Source organism: Rhinoderma darwinii, chromosome 8, assembly GCF_050947455.1.
Source record: "Rhinoderma darwinii isolate aRhiDar2 chromosome 8, aRhiDar2.hap1, whole genome shotgun sequence".
NCBI lineage: Eukaryota > Metazoa > Chordata > Amphibia > Anura > Rhinodermatidae > Rhinoderma > Rhinoderma darwinii.
The window spans coordinates 12,904,857-12,920,110 of NC_134694.1; the positions used below are offsets into that span (position 1 = coordinate 12,904,857).

Sequence of the window (15,254 nt, forward strand, 5' to 3'; positions counted from 1 at the left end):
GGCCATCAAATCTGAAAAAATGATGTCATCAGGAAGTGCGAGACGTCCCGGATGGAAAGCGACCGGTCGTGACTAAGTGCTGTATATGAGCAAGTGACGATTGAGAGGCCTGAGAGCCACTTCATGCGGTATACAGGTGTAAAGTGACGCCACGTCGCAGCTCAGCCACGTCAAGTTTTCTGGCCACGTTTTGCTATGAAGTGTACAGAGGATGTCTCGTGTGTCCTGTATACAGCCCGGTATTCTCCGCACCAGAGGCTGCAGTAATGAATCAAGCCTCTCCGTCAGTGACCCTATACCAGACACTACAGGTCGCATTGGGGGAGGAGTTGCGCCCTTGTGAGTTTTTGGGAGAACGCGCAGAATAGGGGCGACTGGATTATCTACCATCAAATAATCAAAATGTTTTTGGGTTATCGCTCCCACTGTTACCGTCATTTAGTATGTTCCTGAGACTGGACTGGAAGGAATTAGTGGGATCAGTGTAACTTTCTGAATCTGCCAATAGATGGAGAATTTGGGCCCTGTACATAGTTGTATCCATTACTGTAATACCCCCCCCCCCCCCTGTCCGCCATTGTGATTACAATGTCCTTATTATTACCCGCAGGTTTATGTTCCGCTGACATCTTCTGTCCAGTATTATCTCCTCTGGTGGAATCAGACAATTTCTGCAGCTCCCTCTCCTCTCTACAGCCAACAGGAATATCTCCATGGATTCAGTTCTGGGTTGAAAAAGGATAGAAATTGGGGTTGGAAGTGACAAAATGTTGCGCCACATTAACTGATTGACGGTCCTTTTTTCGGATGGTTCCTCCAAACACGATGGAGCGGTTTGTTCCTCGAACATAAGACACTTGTAGTTGTTTTCTTCTTTGGTCTTCACTTTGATATCATTTTGTCAGACTCCAAGTTGTTGGATGTTAGAAAGTTTCTCTTGACGGTTAAATGGCGCACAAACTTGTTCACATCTAGAAGGTCATTGAACACAAAGTCCAGACATGGGGCAAAGCCAAGAGATAGGACGTCACTGAGCGGGGGGGGGGGGGGGGCAGATGAAAGATTCATCACATCTATATTCTCTATTCATTCCGAGGACTGCGTAGACCGCGAGGCGGCTCAGAAGCCTTTGGTTTTAGGTTTTCTGCCACCTCTTGCCCCATTTTTTACGGATATCGGCCTTTTCTTTGTTGGTTGATATGTTGCTCTTTTAGGGTATCCGTTTCGGAACCTTCAGTACCCCCATCATTGGAGTCTTGTTCTGTGGAACTAAAACTTACTCTGTGTTGGTCAGAGTTATTTTTCTTGGGTTTAACTCCATTGTGTGACCGGTCTCGCTTGCCCCAATTGTGGACCTCATCGTGTGCGTAGTCGTGGAGATCACGTTGGGATTTTGTTTTCTTTACATCCATGATGGATTGCTCTAGTTGTTCCACAAATGTGTTAGTTCTAACATTCAGGGCTTCATATTCCGGTAAGTCGGAGGATTTGTTTGTTCTTTAAGTTTGTCAATATCTGATTGTAATTCTGAGAGTTTAATCTCCTCGTGTTTTATAATCAATCTCATGAGATTTAAGGAGCACTCCGGAAGCAGAGAATTCCAATCGCATGTGAATTCCCTCGAAGCAGCAAAAGTAGGGATTTTTCTAAGGCGTAAGCCTCTTGGGACCATCATTTTTAGAAATGTAGTTCTGAAGAGTCGTCCGGTCCCACAGTTTCCTGAGCCAATAGTTTTTCAATGTGTCGGAATTTGTCTTGCAGATCCAGATTTCTCTGCCTCACGTCGTCCGTATTCGCAAATACCAGGGCTGCCTCTCGCTTCTTCAGCGTTGCGGTTCTTCTGACATATTTTTAAGACAATCGATTTTAAGACAAAATAATAGCCAAAAACGTATTTGAGCAAATAGTCTTTTTAGCGAACCGCCCCCCCCCCCCCTTGGTTTTAAAGACTGAATAGCCCCCAGATAATGATCCTGTGTCGCAGGTGTGCGGTGCGCACGGAGAAATAAAACCGCAATAAGAAGTAAATGCGGGAGGAATCCTCCGGCTCACCGATCCTATGTCCAAGCCCGGACAGCGCACGGATCCTCGTGGCGGCACACGATGAAGATGAAAGCGGAGAAGAGAAACTTGATCCAGCGCTGGGTTTAATAGGAATATTCCAACTTTATTCCAAATATATTAGTGAGTCAATATACATAGGGGTGGATGCATCAGATAGCGGGACAACGCTGGTCAGACACATCGCTTGTCCTTACTCGTGGCGTGTTGTATCTTATAGTATATAAGGGGGTATTACAGTAATGGATACAACTATGTACAGGGCCCAAATTCTCCATCTATTGGCAGATTCAGAAACCTATAGAAAGTTACACTGATCCCACTAATTCCTTCCAGTCCAGTCTCAGGAACATATTAAATGACGGTAACAGTGGGAGCGATAACCCAAAAACATTTTGATTATTTGATTGTAGATAATCCAGTCGCCCCTATTCTGCGCGCTCTCCCAAAAACTCACAAGGGCGCAACTCCTCCCCCAATGCGACCTGTAGTGTCTGGTATAGGGTCACTGACGGAGAGGCTTGATTCATTACTGCAGCCTCTGGTGCGGAGAATACCGGGCTGTATACAGGACACACGAGACATCCTCTGTACACTTCATAGCAAAACGTGGCCAGAAAACTTGACGTGGCTGAGCTGCGACGTGGCGTCACTTTACTCAGGTATGTGCGCACGTGTTCGACCTACCAAAAATGTCTGCGACTCAAGTAAGGATAAAAATGTGGCGATCAAGGAATATATGAATAGTAACGGCGAATACGCGGTTTACGTTATTGAGTGCGCAGAATGTCGCTTTATGTATCCTTATGGCTCTACCGCCAGGAAATGGAAGACCAGAGTCCTAGAACATTTCGGTTATATCAGGAATCCTGCCGTTCTGAACATCTCAAATGCAGCCGGACACTTCGTTATGTGCCACAGTAGATGTGTGAGGTCAGTTACCACATATGCCATAGAAAGGGTTAAAAGTACGGCACGAGGCAGGACCGCAAACATATCCTGCTGGGTAGGGGGGGGCTTTCTGGATCTACCATCTCAAAACCAGGGTCCCTATGGGCTTAAATGTAAGGAAGGAACTTCTGTTTCATTAGTAAAGGTCTCCTATGTGTCCCCTACAGTCGTCCTTTGTACCTTTTGTCTTTCTCGGAGCGCACGACTTGTTCCCCTGCTCATATAGATGACATCATGGAATATAGAAACCACTGGGCCACGCCGCCAAATCCCGTGTCTCACCAGACGGCTTGTAAACCTCCTACAGGACGTCCTGCTATGTGGCCCGTGTGCTGGATGAAGCTCCCGTGTTCTGGTTACTGCTCAGATTATCGAATATTCCACCAGATTGTTTCCCCTTTATGAGATTGAATCTACCAAGGGATTTCATCCCCCCCCCCTATTATAGGGGTCACATTATGTGCATGTTCTCCTTTTCATTCAACCTCTAACCCTGAGAACGAGTGGTCTCCCATATTGTTGGGTGTATATATATTACATACCGTAGAATATCTTTAATGAATATCGGTGTCACCAATATGGGGAACCTGACGCAGCAGTATTGTCACTCTTTGGATTTGGGCTCACAAGTGCGATGGAGCTTTTTTCCATTCATCATATCAGATTGTTGCCCTTATATGAGGTTGAACCCGACAATTCAATGTCCCATTACTATGGGGATTATATTCTACATATACATTCCCTTTTATTACGATCCAACTCAATCTTCAATAGGATAGTGGTCCCTGTTTATCTGTTGGACTCTATAGACACAATATGCAAAATACACTAGTGCCACCAATATGGGGGACCTGGACATATTAGTATTGCTACTTTTGGATTGGGAGCTCATGTCCTCTGGTCGTTCCTGGATTGTTGCCCCCACATGAGATTGAATCTTTAAAAACCGTTTATGTCCCATTATTAAAGGGGTTATATTATATATATTTATTATTCATTTTTTATTTGATTCAATTTAACCCTTAGTGGTCCCCCATTTTGTTGTGCACTTTGTATATGTATATATATATATATATATATGTATGTGAAATATTTTTAAGAAAACTAGAGCCACTAATATGGGGGAACTTGACATATTACCAAAAGCTAATTCTAGCATATGACTGTTTAATTGCTATTCTTTTCACGACATAACGTATTGATTGATAATTGCTCTTCTTTTGGAATAGATCATTTAACTTTTCACGGTGCAGCAATTCTATTGGGGGCTTTATCATACTTAGATACAATGTAGACCCTTCCCCTTTTTTTCCTGATAATTGTTTTTTCTTGACACTGTTTTTAATAATCTTAAGTAATTTTTATACTGTCTACATTTATATCCGTTAGATTGGCGCAATATCAGACGCTATTCTAATTTCTCACTGGATATAAATGCGGCTGTATCTTATAGTATATACAACACGCCACGAGTAAGGACAAGCGATGTGTCTGACCCGCGTAGTCCCGCTATCTGATGCTTCCACCCCTATGTATATGGACTCACTAATATATTTGGAATAAAGTTGGAATTTTACTTCCTTTTCAACCCAGCGCTGGATAAAGCGCTGGGAATTGTAGTTTTGCAACCACTGGATTGTGATCACTACAATTGCTTGAGTAGCTATTCCCATCATGGCCCGGTATTATTGTACTGCAGGTCGATGTCTCCGCTTCAGATCTGTGGACCGTGCAATGCAAAGAATTTCCGATTCTTTACTGTATTCTTATTTTGGTGGCTTTAGTTTTGATAAAGCTCCTTTTTGCGTTTCATTTTTACACCATTTGCAAGATCTGTGCTTGCTGTCAGTGAATTAGAAGCATCCTTTTTTAAATCCAGTTGCTGAAACCTGCCCTGACTGAATCCTGCTCACACATCCCATTACTAGAGATCGCTCTGATACTGTAACGAACCATGCACCTGTGTCAGTCAGACAGACATAATCTAGGCAAGGTTTCAGCCTGCAGGATTCTGGTATATCCCAGGTCTACATCCCCTCACTGATTATTAGGTGGGGGAGCAGATCGAGCATGTCCTGGACACCCCTGGGTGCTTCTGCTTAGATGAAACCCACCAAACCTATGAGGTGCCATTTTGTTAAAGTTTTGTTTTTTTTAGATTGACCCTCCCACCCGTTTTGACATCGTGTTTATTGAGACGCTGGATGAGACAGTTGCTAAGGCAACCGCCCGACACCCAGCGCGGATCATGCACGGGTCCTATTGTAATTAATGGGGACTCTGCCGATGTTTGCTGAGCAATACCTCTGTGAGCTAAACAATCTGGATTCGTTGTCCTGTTACATTGTAACAAACCATCAGGACAGGAGAGAGATTTGTGCCGCTGATGTACTTCACTCAGAGGATTGTCTAGACTGGATACAATTCTAGCAAACCCTCAGCTGTGAAACGTATTCTGTTTGTACCTGTTTATAGACCCTGGGCGTGAACAACAATAATGCTCTTATTCACTGACAGCAAGCAGAAATATTGGTGGTGGTGGGGGGGGGGGGGGTGGTGAAGAATTGACACAAAGTATGTTAGTAAGTTGCAGAATTTCTTCTCTAAATAAAACTGGAAGGTGACGCACTGGGGTTTTTCCATCCTGGTGGTTGATTATTGGGAGGAGGTCTTGCCCGCTGGTTGAATAGATTAATATCATGTACTATGTGGGTGGAATTGGCGCCCGCGCCCATACAATGAGAATATTCCCAGTATACGCACCAGTTCTATAGCAGAATGTACCTGACCTGGTCTGATCTTCTTTATGTTCCAGGTATGGGCTGCCGGCCTACAGGAGGTTCAGCAGTGGCAGCGCCTACCCCAGCATACCACTTACCGCTCCCTTACCCGGGGTGCCCAAGCCTGTGTTTGCAAGAGTAGATGGGCTGGAGAAGTACGAGACTAAGGTTACAACTCTGGACAATGGGTTACGGGTGGCGTCTCAGAATAAATTCGGACAGTTCTGTACAGTTGGACGTAAGTATGTTCACCCCTGGAAGAAGGTGTGTATTCTGTCTGGTGCAGGACCCGGTGATCCAGACACTACAACCCCCCTTCACTCCGCACATTGCGGCCCCCACTCTGCAGTTGTAGGGGGTGTTTTGTGGGGGCAGTGAACACCCAACACACTAACTTTTATTTAAAGGAAGGATATGCCATCATTTTCGGATTGGTGGGGGTCTGACTCCCGGCTCCCCCCACATGGTCCTCAGAATGAATCAGCAGTGCTGGTTTAGCGCCCCAGCCACCAACTATCCAGGGAACTGCAGCACAGCCACATTTTAAGAGCAGGAACAAACATGTAAGGGGACACAACACTAATGCATCGCTATGGCCCCTTCAATCTCCGGATCGGTGGAGGTCCTGCCATTCAGACCCCCACCAGTTAGAAAGTGGTGACGTATCTAACCGCCATAGACATTAATATGGAGTTGTGTCCCCCCCCCCCCTTGCAGCTAAAGCAGCTTCCACTCTTCTGGGGGCTTTCCACAAGATTTTGGAGTTTGTCTGTGGGAATTTTTTCCCATTCATCCAGAAGAACATTTGTGAGGTCAGACACTGGGGTGAACTAGAACAGAGATTACGAGCCGGGCCCCCTCCCACCATCAAAGGTGTTGGATGGGGATGAGGTCAGCGCTCTGTGCGGTCAGTCAAGTTCTTCCCCCACCAAACTCCCCCAACCAACCAGCCCTGTCTTTATGGACCTTGTGCACTGGGGCGCAGTCATGAGGAACAGAAAAAAGCCGAACCCCAAACTGTTCCCACAAAATTGGAAGCTACAACTGTCCAAAATGTCTTAATGTTCTGAAATATTCACTGGAACTGAGGGGCCGACCCCTGAAAAACAGCCTCATAGCATTACCCTCCTTCACCAAACTTTACAGCTGGCACAATGCAGTCAGGCAGGTAACGTTCTCCTGGCATTCACCAGACTCGTCCATCAGACCGCCAGGTAGAGAAGCGTGATCATCCCTCCATAGAACACGTTTCTACTGCTCCAGAGTCCAGCGGCAGCGGCTTTACCCCACTACATCCGACGCCTGGCATTGTGCTTGGTGATCTTCGGTTGTGTGCAGCGGCCATGGGAGCCCGTTTCATGAAGCTCCGGACGTACAGTTCTGGTGCTGATGTCACTTCCAGGATCTCTGTAGTGAGTGATGTAACAGAGAATAGGCCACGTTTACGCACCACACACTCGGCGGCCCGTTCTGTGAGTCTGCGTGGTCTTCCTGGCTGAGCTGTTGTTCATAGACGCTTCCACTACACAATAATAACACTTACCCGCTCTTCCGCGTGATGGCCATTAAAACAACGGTCGTCACGCGGACACATGTATTTCAATGGGGCCGTTCACATGACCGTTGTTTCAATGGAGCCCGTAAAGGGTCTGTGAAAAAATATGACGTGCTATTTTCCTGCGTGTCACACGTCCCGCACAAGGGCACCTCGGATGTGAAGAACTGCAGTTTTCCACGTCGGAGGTTCGCTACGCTCGTCTGGGCAGATCAGACATTTCACAGACATCCTATGTAAAGCCAATGACCTCTTCAGTATGTCCCATGCCTTTCTTTGGCCATATAATGTATTTTTATTTGTGGGTTTTTAACATGTCCCTGTGTATTTCTTACAGTCCTCATCAATTCAGGGTCGAGACATGAAACCAAATACCTCAGCGGCATCTCCCACTTTCTGGAGAAACTTGCCTTCTCTGTAAGTAGAACTTCCACACTGTGACGATCGTGTCTTATGTTTGTTTGTATTGTCACGAAAGTGCAGCAGTAAAGTCGGCAGAGGCAAATAATAATCTAAAGAAACACTAACCCTATAGTGCAAATGAATGTCCTCTATTGTTCCCTGTTATCAGCCATATCACGCTGGGGTAAGATTGTGATGCTCTTTAACGGGATGAGTTGTCGGGTAGTGCAAGAAGCTCCCTGCCCCCATGATCACTAATATCTGTGATGTTGAGATCGTCCACATACATCTACATATGTGGACTGGTAGGAGGACCAGGGACAGAACACGGGGGGTTTCTCGTATGTATGAAGTACATGATCCGTTTTTTCCCTCCTATAGTCTACAGCTCGGTATGAAAGTAAGGACGAGATTCTCTTGACACTGGAAAAACATGGAGGAATTTGTGATTGTCAGACCTCCAGGTAAAGCATCGAGGAAATCATTGGGAGGCGATTTTGGCGTTTTTTTTTACGTTGATTCTGACGCGGTTGCCGTGTCAAAATCGGTGCCAAAACACTCAGTGAACTGGACCAAATGTTGACCGTAAGTTTAACCCCCTAGGGTATGTTCACGCAGTTAGGCCTCATTCAGACGGCCGTGTTCGGTCTGTGATATTTGGACTATAAAATGCTAGGAGTCCCTGGCTCCCTGAACCGCGGTTGGTCCGGGAAATACTGCCGACATACAGTCTGTATATCATGGACCAAACACGGCCGTCTGAATGAGGCCTTATGATACGCTGCGTAAAAGTACACAGTGTATCCGACCTAGATCCGCAGGGAATTTCGGCTGAAAGACCGCACCGTACTGTGGTGCTGACTTATGGTCGGAAACACATCTGTGGATAATATTAGAGAAAAGTAAATGCTTCACTCTCACTGGCATCGCCATAGCGACGCATTCCTCTGTTCTCCGTGCAGCACAGCCTCCTGTAATGACGCTGCAGCCCATGTGACCACTACAGCCTGTGATTGGCTAGAGCAGTCACATGGAAACCGCTGATGTGAACAGGCCCTTACTGATTGTTTTATTTGATGACTATACTGCGATATTAAGCAAGGGTGGATCTAAAGTTAAAATGGGAAATGGTTCACCACCGTCCTTTTATCCTATTCCCATAGCAATTATTCAAAAAAAAAGTGTCTAAAATAGTCATGCTGTCGGCCCCAAACATTGCTATAGATATATGTAGATAATGTAAACTTAAAGGGGTTTTCCAGGATTAGAAAATGGTCCCCCCTCCGTCCAGAAACAGCGCCACTTTTGTCCATAGGTTGTATCTGGTATTGCAGCTTGTGCAGGAACATAACTTGTGTATAATGTCTTGTAGGGACACCACAATGTATGCCGTGTCTGCAGACGTTAAAGGCCTGGATACTGTGGTCAGTCTGTTGTCAGACGTGGTTCTACAGCCGCGGTTGTCAGGTAAGATGCTCCTCGTCTGACTGTTCATCATCCAGTTCTGCTTCTTATTTTTTACGGTGCTCACTTTTTGTCCGCCTTCCCTTGGATATTTGTTAATTGCAATTCTAAAATGTCTTATAATGTAATAAAATACTGACCGCGCGGGGGGGGGGGGGGGGGGGGGCAGCCGCTAATATTCACCCAATGCCTCGCACAACTTAGGATCAAACTCCAGATCCCGACTCATCTCGGGTTCCGTTATTTCCTTTTAAATCAAATAGTTTTTATTAACATCAAAAGACAAAATATCACATACATAAAATGAAATCGGGCTTCCGGTTCCGGCGCTGGGATGTGAGGACGGAGATGCATGAGCTCCTGAAGCCCTGATCCCCTAACCCATCGACGCCACACACCCGCAGGATATAAACACCCCGGCATTAGGAGGAGAGGTGGGGGAAAAGAACCGGGCGGTTTATGGAGAGATATCTCCTCCGGAGCGGCAGCAGAGAGATCTCCTGTCCGGCCGAGCACAGCACACGAGGTGAGGGGCCATCCAAGATGGCGGCGCCGCTGCAGCCACCACTTTCACAGAGCCGGTCTCAGAGCCCAGAAATTCAGAGGGAAATGCTATCGCCGTCGGCAACGTCTGACTCACAGATTGATTATCGGAAGCTGGCAATTGAGGTAGCTACCCAACTGGCCCCCGACATCAGAGAATCCTTAATAGCCACAGTCACAACAACGCTCCAAAAACTCCAAAATGAGGTGACATCTCATGGCAATCGACTAGATGAATTGGAGCAGCGGGTTGGTCTCATGGAGGATGAATCCGCAGGGGCACATACCTGCATTAGAGACCTAATGCGAGATAACACAAAACTCAGAGACCGCTTAGAAGATCTTGAGAATCGGTCCAGAAGAAACAATTTAAGGATAGTGGGACTGCCTGAGCATATTAGACCGCAGCTTCTCCAGGGCATCTGCGAGACGGAACTACCAGAAGCGCTAGGCCTGACCAGATCTTGCAGAGTGGAAAGGGCACACAGAGTGGGCCCCCCTGGTCCAAGCGCCAACGCCAAAGGAGAGCCGCAAAGCAGACCGCGCCAGGTGATCATGCGGTACTTGGATTACAATGACAAAGAGGAACTTTTGCGCACTTTCAGGAACCGTAATACCCCTTTGCATATAAGGGGAGCAAAAGTCATCCTGTTTGCAGATTATTCGGCAGAAGTCACAAGGCGGCGGAGAGCATTTGGAGGGGTTTGCACCTCCCTTTACAAATGCAAAATCAAATTCCAGCTACAGTATCCGGCCACCTTGAGGATCATGCAGACGGATGGCGCCACCAAGGTATTCCACAATCCTGAGGAGGCGGCATTATATGTAGACAAGATCCCTGGACTTCGGGGTCCTAGACAATCGGGAGAGGAGACGGCGAGTCAAGATACAGGAGGTGAAGGTCCCCGTACACCAGTTTCTTCGCCGAGGGACTGTACATGGTCAGATATCGCCCGCAATTCCACTTCCTCACCCAAGCAACAACGGGCAGAATCGTCGAAGACGCCGCATCGACAACGCTCAGAAAACCGGCTTGCAACCATCCCGGACTGATAAGTATCTCATAGAGGCTCCATGAACGCATTTGATTGTGCCTTATATATTTATGTGGCAATTGGTTCTGGTGGGATATTATTCCGACAAAATTCCTGCTATAGTAGGCATAAGCACTTGTACCCGTGATGTATAGGAAGTCCAACTTATTTTGATACTTTAAAAATTAAAATATGAAGTTCCAGTGTATCACGAAAAGATGGCGAGGGGGGGAGGGGTCACAGACCAGAAAAAAGTGAAGTTATGTATGCCAATTTAAAGTTTGTCTCACAGGAAATGCTGGTGACATTCCTGGATGGGCATTTTGTTGTTAAAGGTTGTGCCAATTCTCTGGCACCAAATGCAAATGTTGTTATTGTAATGTTGGGAGCAATCTGGAGCAGACGCCGCCGGGCGGCTACCAAGGCAGCAAAGCACGCTTGCCTAGAATTAGATATATATGACCAGTCAATAGTGAACCTTTTCGGAACGCCCACTTTATGCAGCTGACCTCGTGGAATGTAAAGGGGCTCAGGTCCCCTAACAAGAGAATGATGGTACTCCGTCACTTAAAAAAACTCCATACAGACATCGCTCTTCTTCAGGAGACACATTTGGAGGAGAGCGACTTCCACCGCATGAAAAAATTGTGGGTGGGCCAAGTATACGGCTCTTCAGCTTGTGGCCGTAAAGCGGGGGTACTTATTTTAATGAATAGAAACCTGGTACATGAGGTAATCCACACTGATGCAGATAGGGAAGGGCGACTGCTCCATATTACTCTAAGCACACCATGCGGGGTATTAAGCATTTATAACGTGTATGGACCTAACAGTGATAATATTTCGTTTTTCAATGGTTTGGAGAGGGCCCTTCTGTCAGATAATGTCCAGCACAAAATAGTGGGAGGTGACTTTAATTCCGTTTCTGATCACAAGGAGGATAGACGCACACACAGTTCACAAAGCACGGGATCCATTCCAACAGGGGCTCCCAGAAAACAGGACCGAGTGTTGGGACGTTCACTGAAGTGACAACTGAGTAAAATATACCTTTTAATAGTAACTCGTTTTAAAAACAGGGGTAACACACCACTGTGAAATGAGCCCCACCGTGAAAATTTAAAAGCGTATTAAACAAAAAACACTGAGTCATTGTGATAAATATATCTCAGTGTTTGTAACAATATTTCACTGGAAACAGCATTTAACCTGGGCACAACAGTAGTACAATCCCCAAAGTGCACCAGTGTCCGTACACAAACACCGGATCTCCTAGCGCTGGGTGTAAAACAATGCTACTGTCCCCTATGCAGACATTCCATGTACAATGAACGACCCTACGCGTTTCAGATACTCATCCTCAGGGGTCCGTATCTTGGTCACTCTGGCCTCATCACCAGCGATAATAGTATTCAACAGCAGATATTGGGACCCCTGATGGAAAGAACACACTTAATAGATCCCTGGAGAAGGGGTAACCCGGATGCCCGGGAATTTACACATTACTCTCACGCTCAACAGTCCCGGTCCAGGATTGACTACCTCTTAATATCCCCAACATTACAACCGAGGCTGGGGGTCGCCGAGATAGGGGACCTAGTGATCTCAGATCACGCCCCGGTACGGGTAGATTTCCAGGAAATATATCCCAGAGGATCAGACTTCATATGGAGATTCCCGGCTCATTTAGCAACTGATGACACCTTTGTGAGACAGCTAAGAGGGTGGTGGTTAGAATACACGTCGACGAATTCAGGACACAGAGATGACCCCTCACTGTTCTGGGATACGGCCAAGGCAGTGCTGAGGGGGAGGATAATGGCATATACTGTCAGCAAAAAACGGGAAATAACACAAAAATTTAATGCCTCTAGTGCTGCACTGAGGGCAACCTATACAGCATATTTGGCACACCCTACATTGGATGTTAGACAGGCCTGGATTCAGGCAAAACACTCTTGACGAGTGGGCAGCTCAGAAAGAAACAATGCATACTCGAGACTTTGAAGCTACTTTACATAAGTTTGGAAGTAAGGCGGGTAAACTTTTGGCCAATATGGCTCGAGGAAAACGCTCAGTGCAACACATAGCGAAATTGCGGGATCATAATGGGCGAGAAACATGCGATCCAACTAGTATTAACTCCATCCTGGCCAAATTCTATGAGGAGCTGTACTCTGATACATCTTCCCTTTCACTGACAGACACACTGTTAGACAAGGTCACTTTACCGGTCATTTCCGCGGAACAGTTGCAACTTCTAAATGCCAGGGTCACAAGGGAGGAGGTAGATGAGGCAATAAGAAACCTTAAAAATAGTAAGGCGCCTGGTCCAGATGGGCTGACCGGCGAATTTTTTAAAGTAATGCGGGAACAGATTACGGAGACTTTGGTCTCCTTGTTTAACAATGCTCTGGGAGAGGAGGGACTACCACCATCAGCAGACACATCTTATGTGAAATTATTGCTAAAACCTGGAAAGGACCCCCTACTACCAGGGTCATACAGGCCCATATCGCTCATAAATGTGGACGCTAAACTCCTTTCCAAAATCATGGCTGATAGGTTAGCGAATATAATGCCGTTCCTCATAGCCCCAGAACAAGTAGGTTTTATTAAAGGTAGGTCGGCGGTCACCAACATTAGGACGGTTCTGGCAGTGCTAGATAGAGTACAGCATAACCCATTTCCGGAGGAACATTCGGCTTTACTTTTACTTGACGCGGAGAAAGCTTTTGACAATGTCCGATGGAAATGGTTGGATGCTGTCCTGGATAGGATGGAAATAACGGGGGCATTCAGGATCTTATTACACCACATGTACAAAGACCCTAAGGCTAGAATCTCCACACCGGGCTTTCTATCTAAACCATTCCGTCTATGTAAATGTACAAGACAGGGGTGCCCGCTATCGCCACTGTTGTTCAATCTGGCTTTGGAGCCGCTGGCACGTTATCTGACGTCATCCAATCTATATACGGGCATAAGGGTGGGGGAGATGGAGGTCAAGGAAACGTTGTTTGCAGATGACATCTTGTTATTTCTCGCAAACCCCCTTAAAGATGTTCCGCGTATCTTCCAGGCATTGAACGACTTTGGGAGCTATTCAGGGTACAAAGTTAACACGTTAAAATGCCAGTTATTAGATTTGGGAACGCAGGACCCAGCATATAGGCGGTCCATAGCCACCCTGGATGTTGAGATGGCTAAGTCAAACATTACTTATCTGGGTATTAAAGTGGGTCGGGCACCCAACTCGCTGTATGATCTAAATTATCCCCCCCTTATACAGGATATCCAAGCAGATCTTCTGAGATGGCACAGTCTACCTCTATCACTGATGGGAAGGAGCTGTTTGGTCAAAATGTCAGGATTTGCGAAATTACTCTACCCGCTCCAGACTATTCCACTTCTGGTCAAGCACTCAGATATCAATATACTCAACTCATCATTTACCAAATTCATATGGGGGGGAAGAAACCAAGAATAGCGCTCACGAAACTCATGATGCGGAAGGCGGAAGGAGGGGTCAATTTCCCTAACATCCGGGGTTATAACCTGGCCTGTCTGAGTAGACATCTGCTAGACTGGAAACACAACACAGAGTTCCACTCCAATACTAGACTGGAGAGACAGCTAGCAAAACCTTGGGATCTCATGGCTCTGGTACACACAACGTTCACTTGTCTCCCAAAGATCGTCAAGAAATCATCTCTGTTACGAGATACCATCATTGCCTGGAAGGTATTGCGCAAACATTATAATCTTTCTTATCGCATTTCAAAACACATGCCCTTATGGCAGCACCCAGAGTTTGCAGCAGGAAGATCTAACAAACTAATGTCAGAATGGAGGGAGAAAGGGGTAGCGACACTGGGGGATATGTTCCACGCGCAGGATAAGAGGTGGTTAACCTTGCAGGAGCTCCAGAATAAATATGTTTTTGTTCGGCATCAGCACTTACAGTACATGCAAATAGTTAATCACTGTAAAACTAAACTTGCGGATGTAGCGGATGAGGTCCCCCCCAACCTGTTTGACTCATGGTTCACGGACAATCACAGACACTCCATTTCCCAATTATATAGTACACTCAGACCATTACTACTGAAGATGTCCCCGGGGCAGGCCTTTGGGAGATGGGAAAAACTGTTTAATTTACCAGGCATTGAAAGGCATATTGAAAAAGGGCTGGTGGATTTCAGGGCGCACGTGCACAACGAAAACTGGAGGGAAACTCATCTGAAGATCATTCACCAAGCAATATATGCATTTACCCTGGCCCCCTCCGCCTCACAACCAGATAGGAAAACGTCATGCCCTAGATGTAATATCTCAAAGACGGACATGTATCATGGCCTTTGGGCGTGTGCACATATTCAGCCATTCTGGGGGAGATAACATCCTTATTGCAGCAGGTGGGCAGGTTCCATGGGAATGTAGGGCCAATGGAGGTCTTATTCC

General features: G+C 46.3%; 1 protein-coding gene across 1 annotated transcript in view; it reads left to right on the forward strand.

Moving 5' to 3' along the window:
* The window catches only part of PMPCA (peptidase, mitochondrial processing subunit alpha), a 31,056-nt gene that overhangs the window by 2,865 nt on the left and 12,937 nt on the right, over positions 1–15,254 (forward strand). The window contains exons 2-5 of the mRNA XM_075835155.1: positions 5,828–6,030; positions 7,685–7,764; positions 8,131–8,213; positions 9,122–9,216. Coding sequence (XP_075691270.1) covers positions 5,828–6,030; positions 7,685–7,764; positions 8,131–8,213; positions 9,122–9,216 — 461 coding nt within the window. The remainder of the gene's footprint in view (positions 1–5,827; positions 6,031–7,684; positions 7,765–8,130; positions 8,214–9,121; positions 9,217–15,254) is intronic.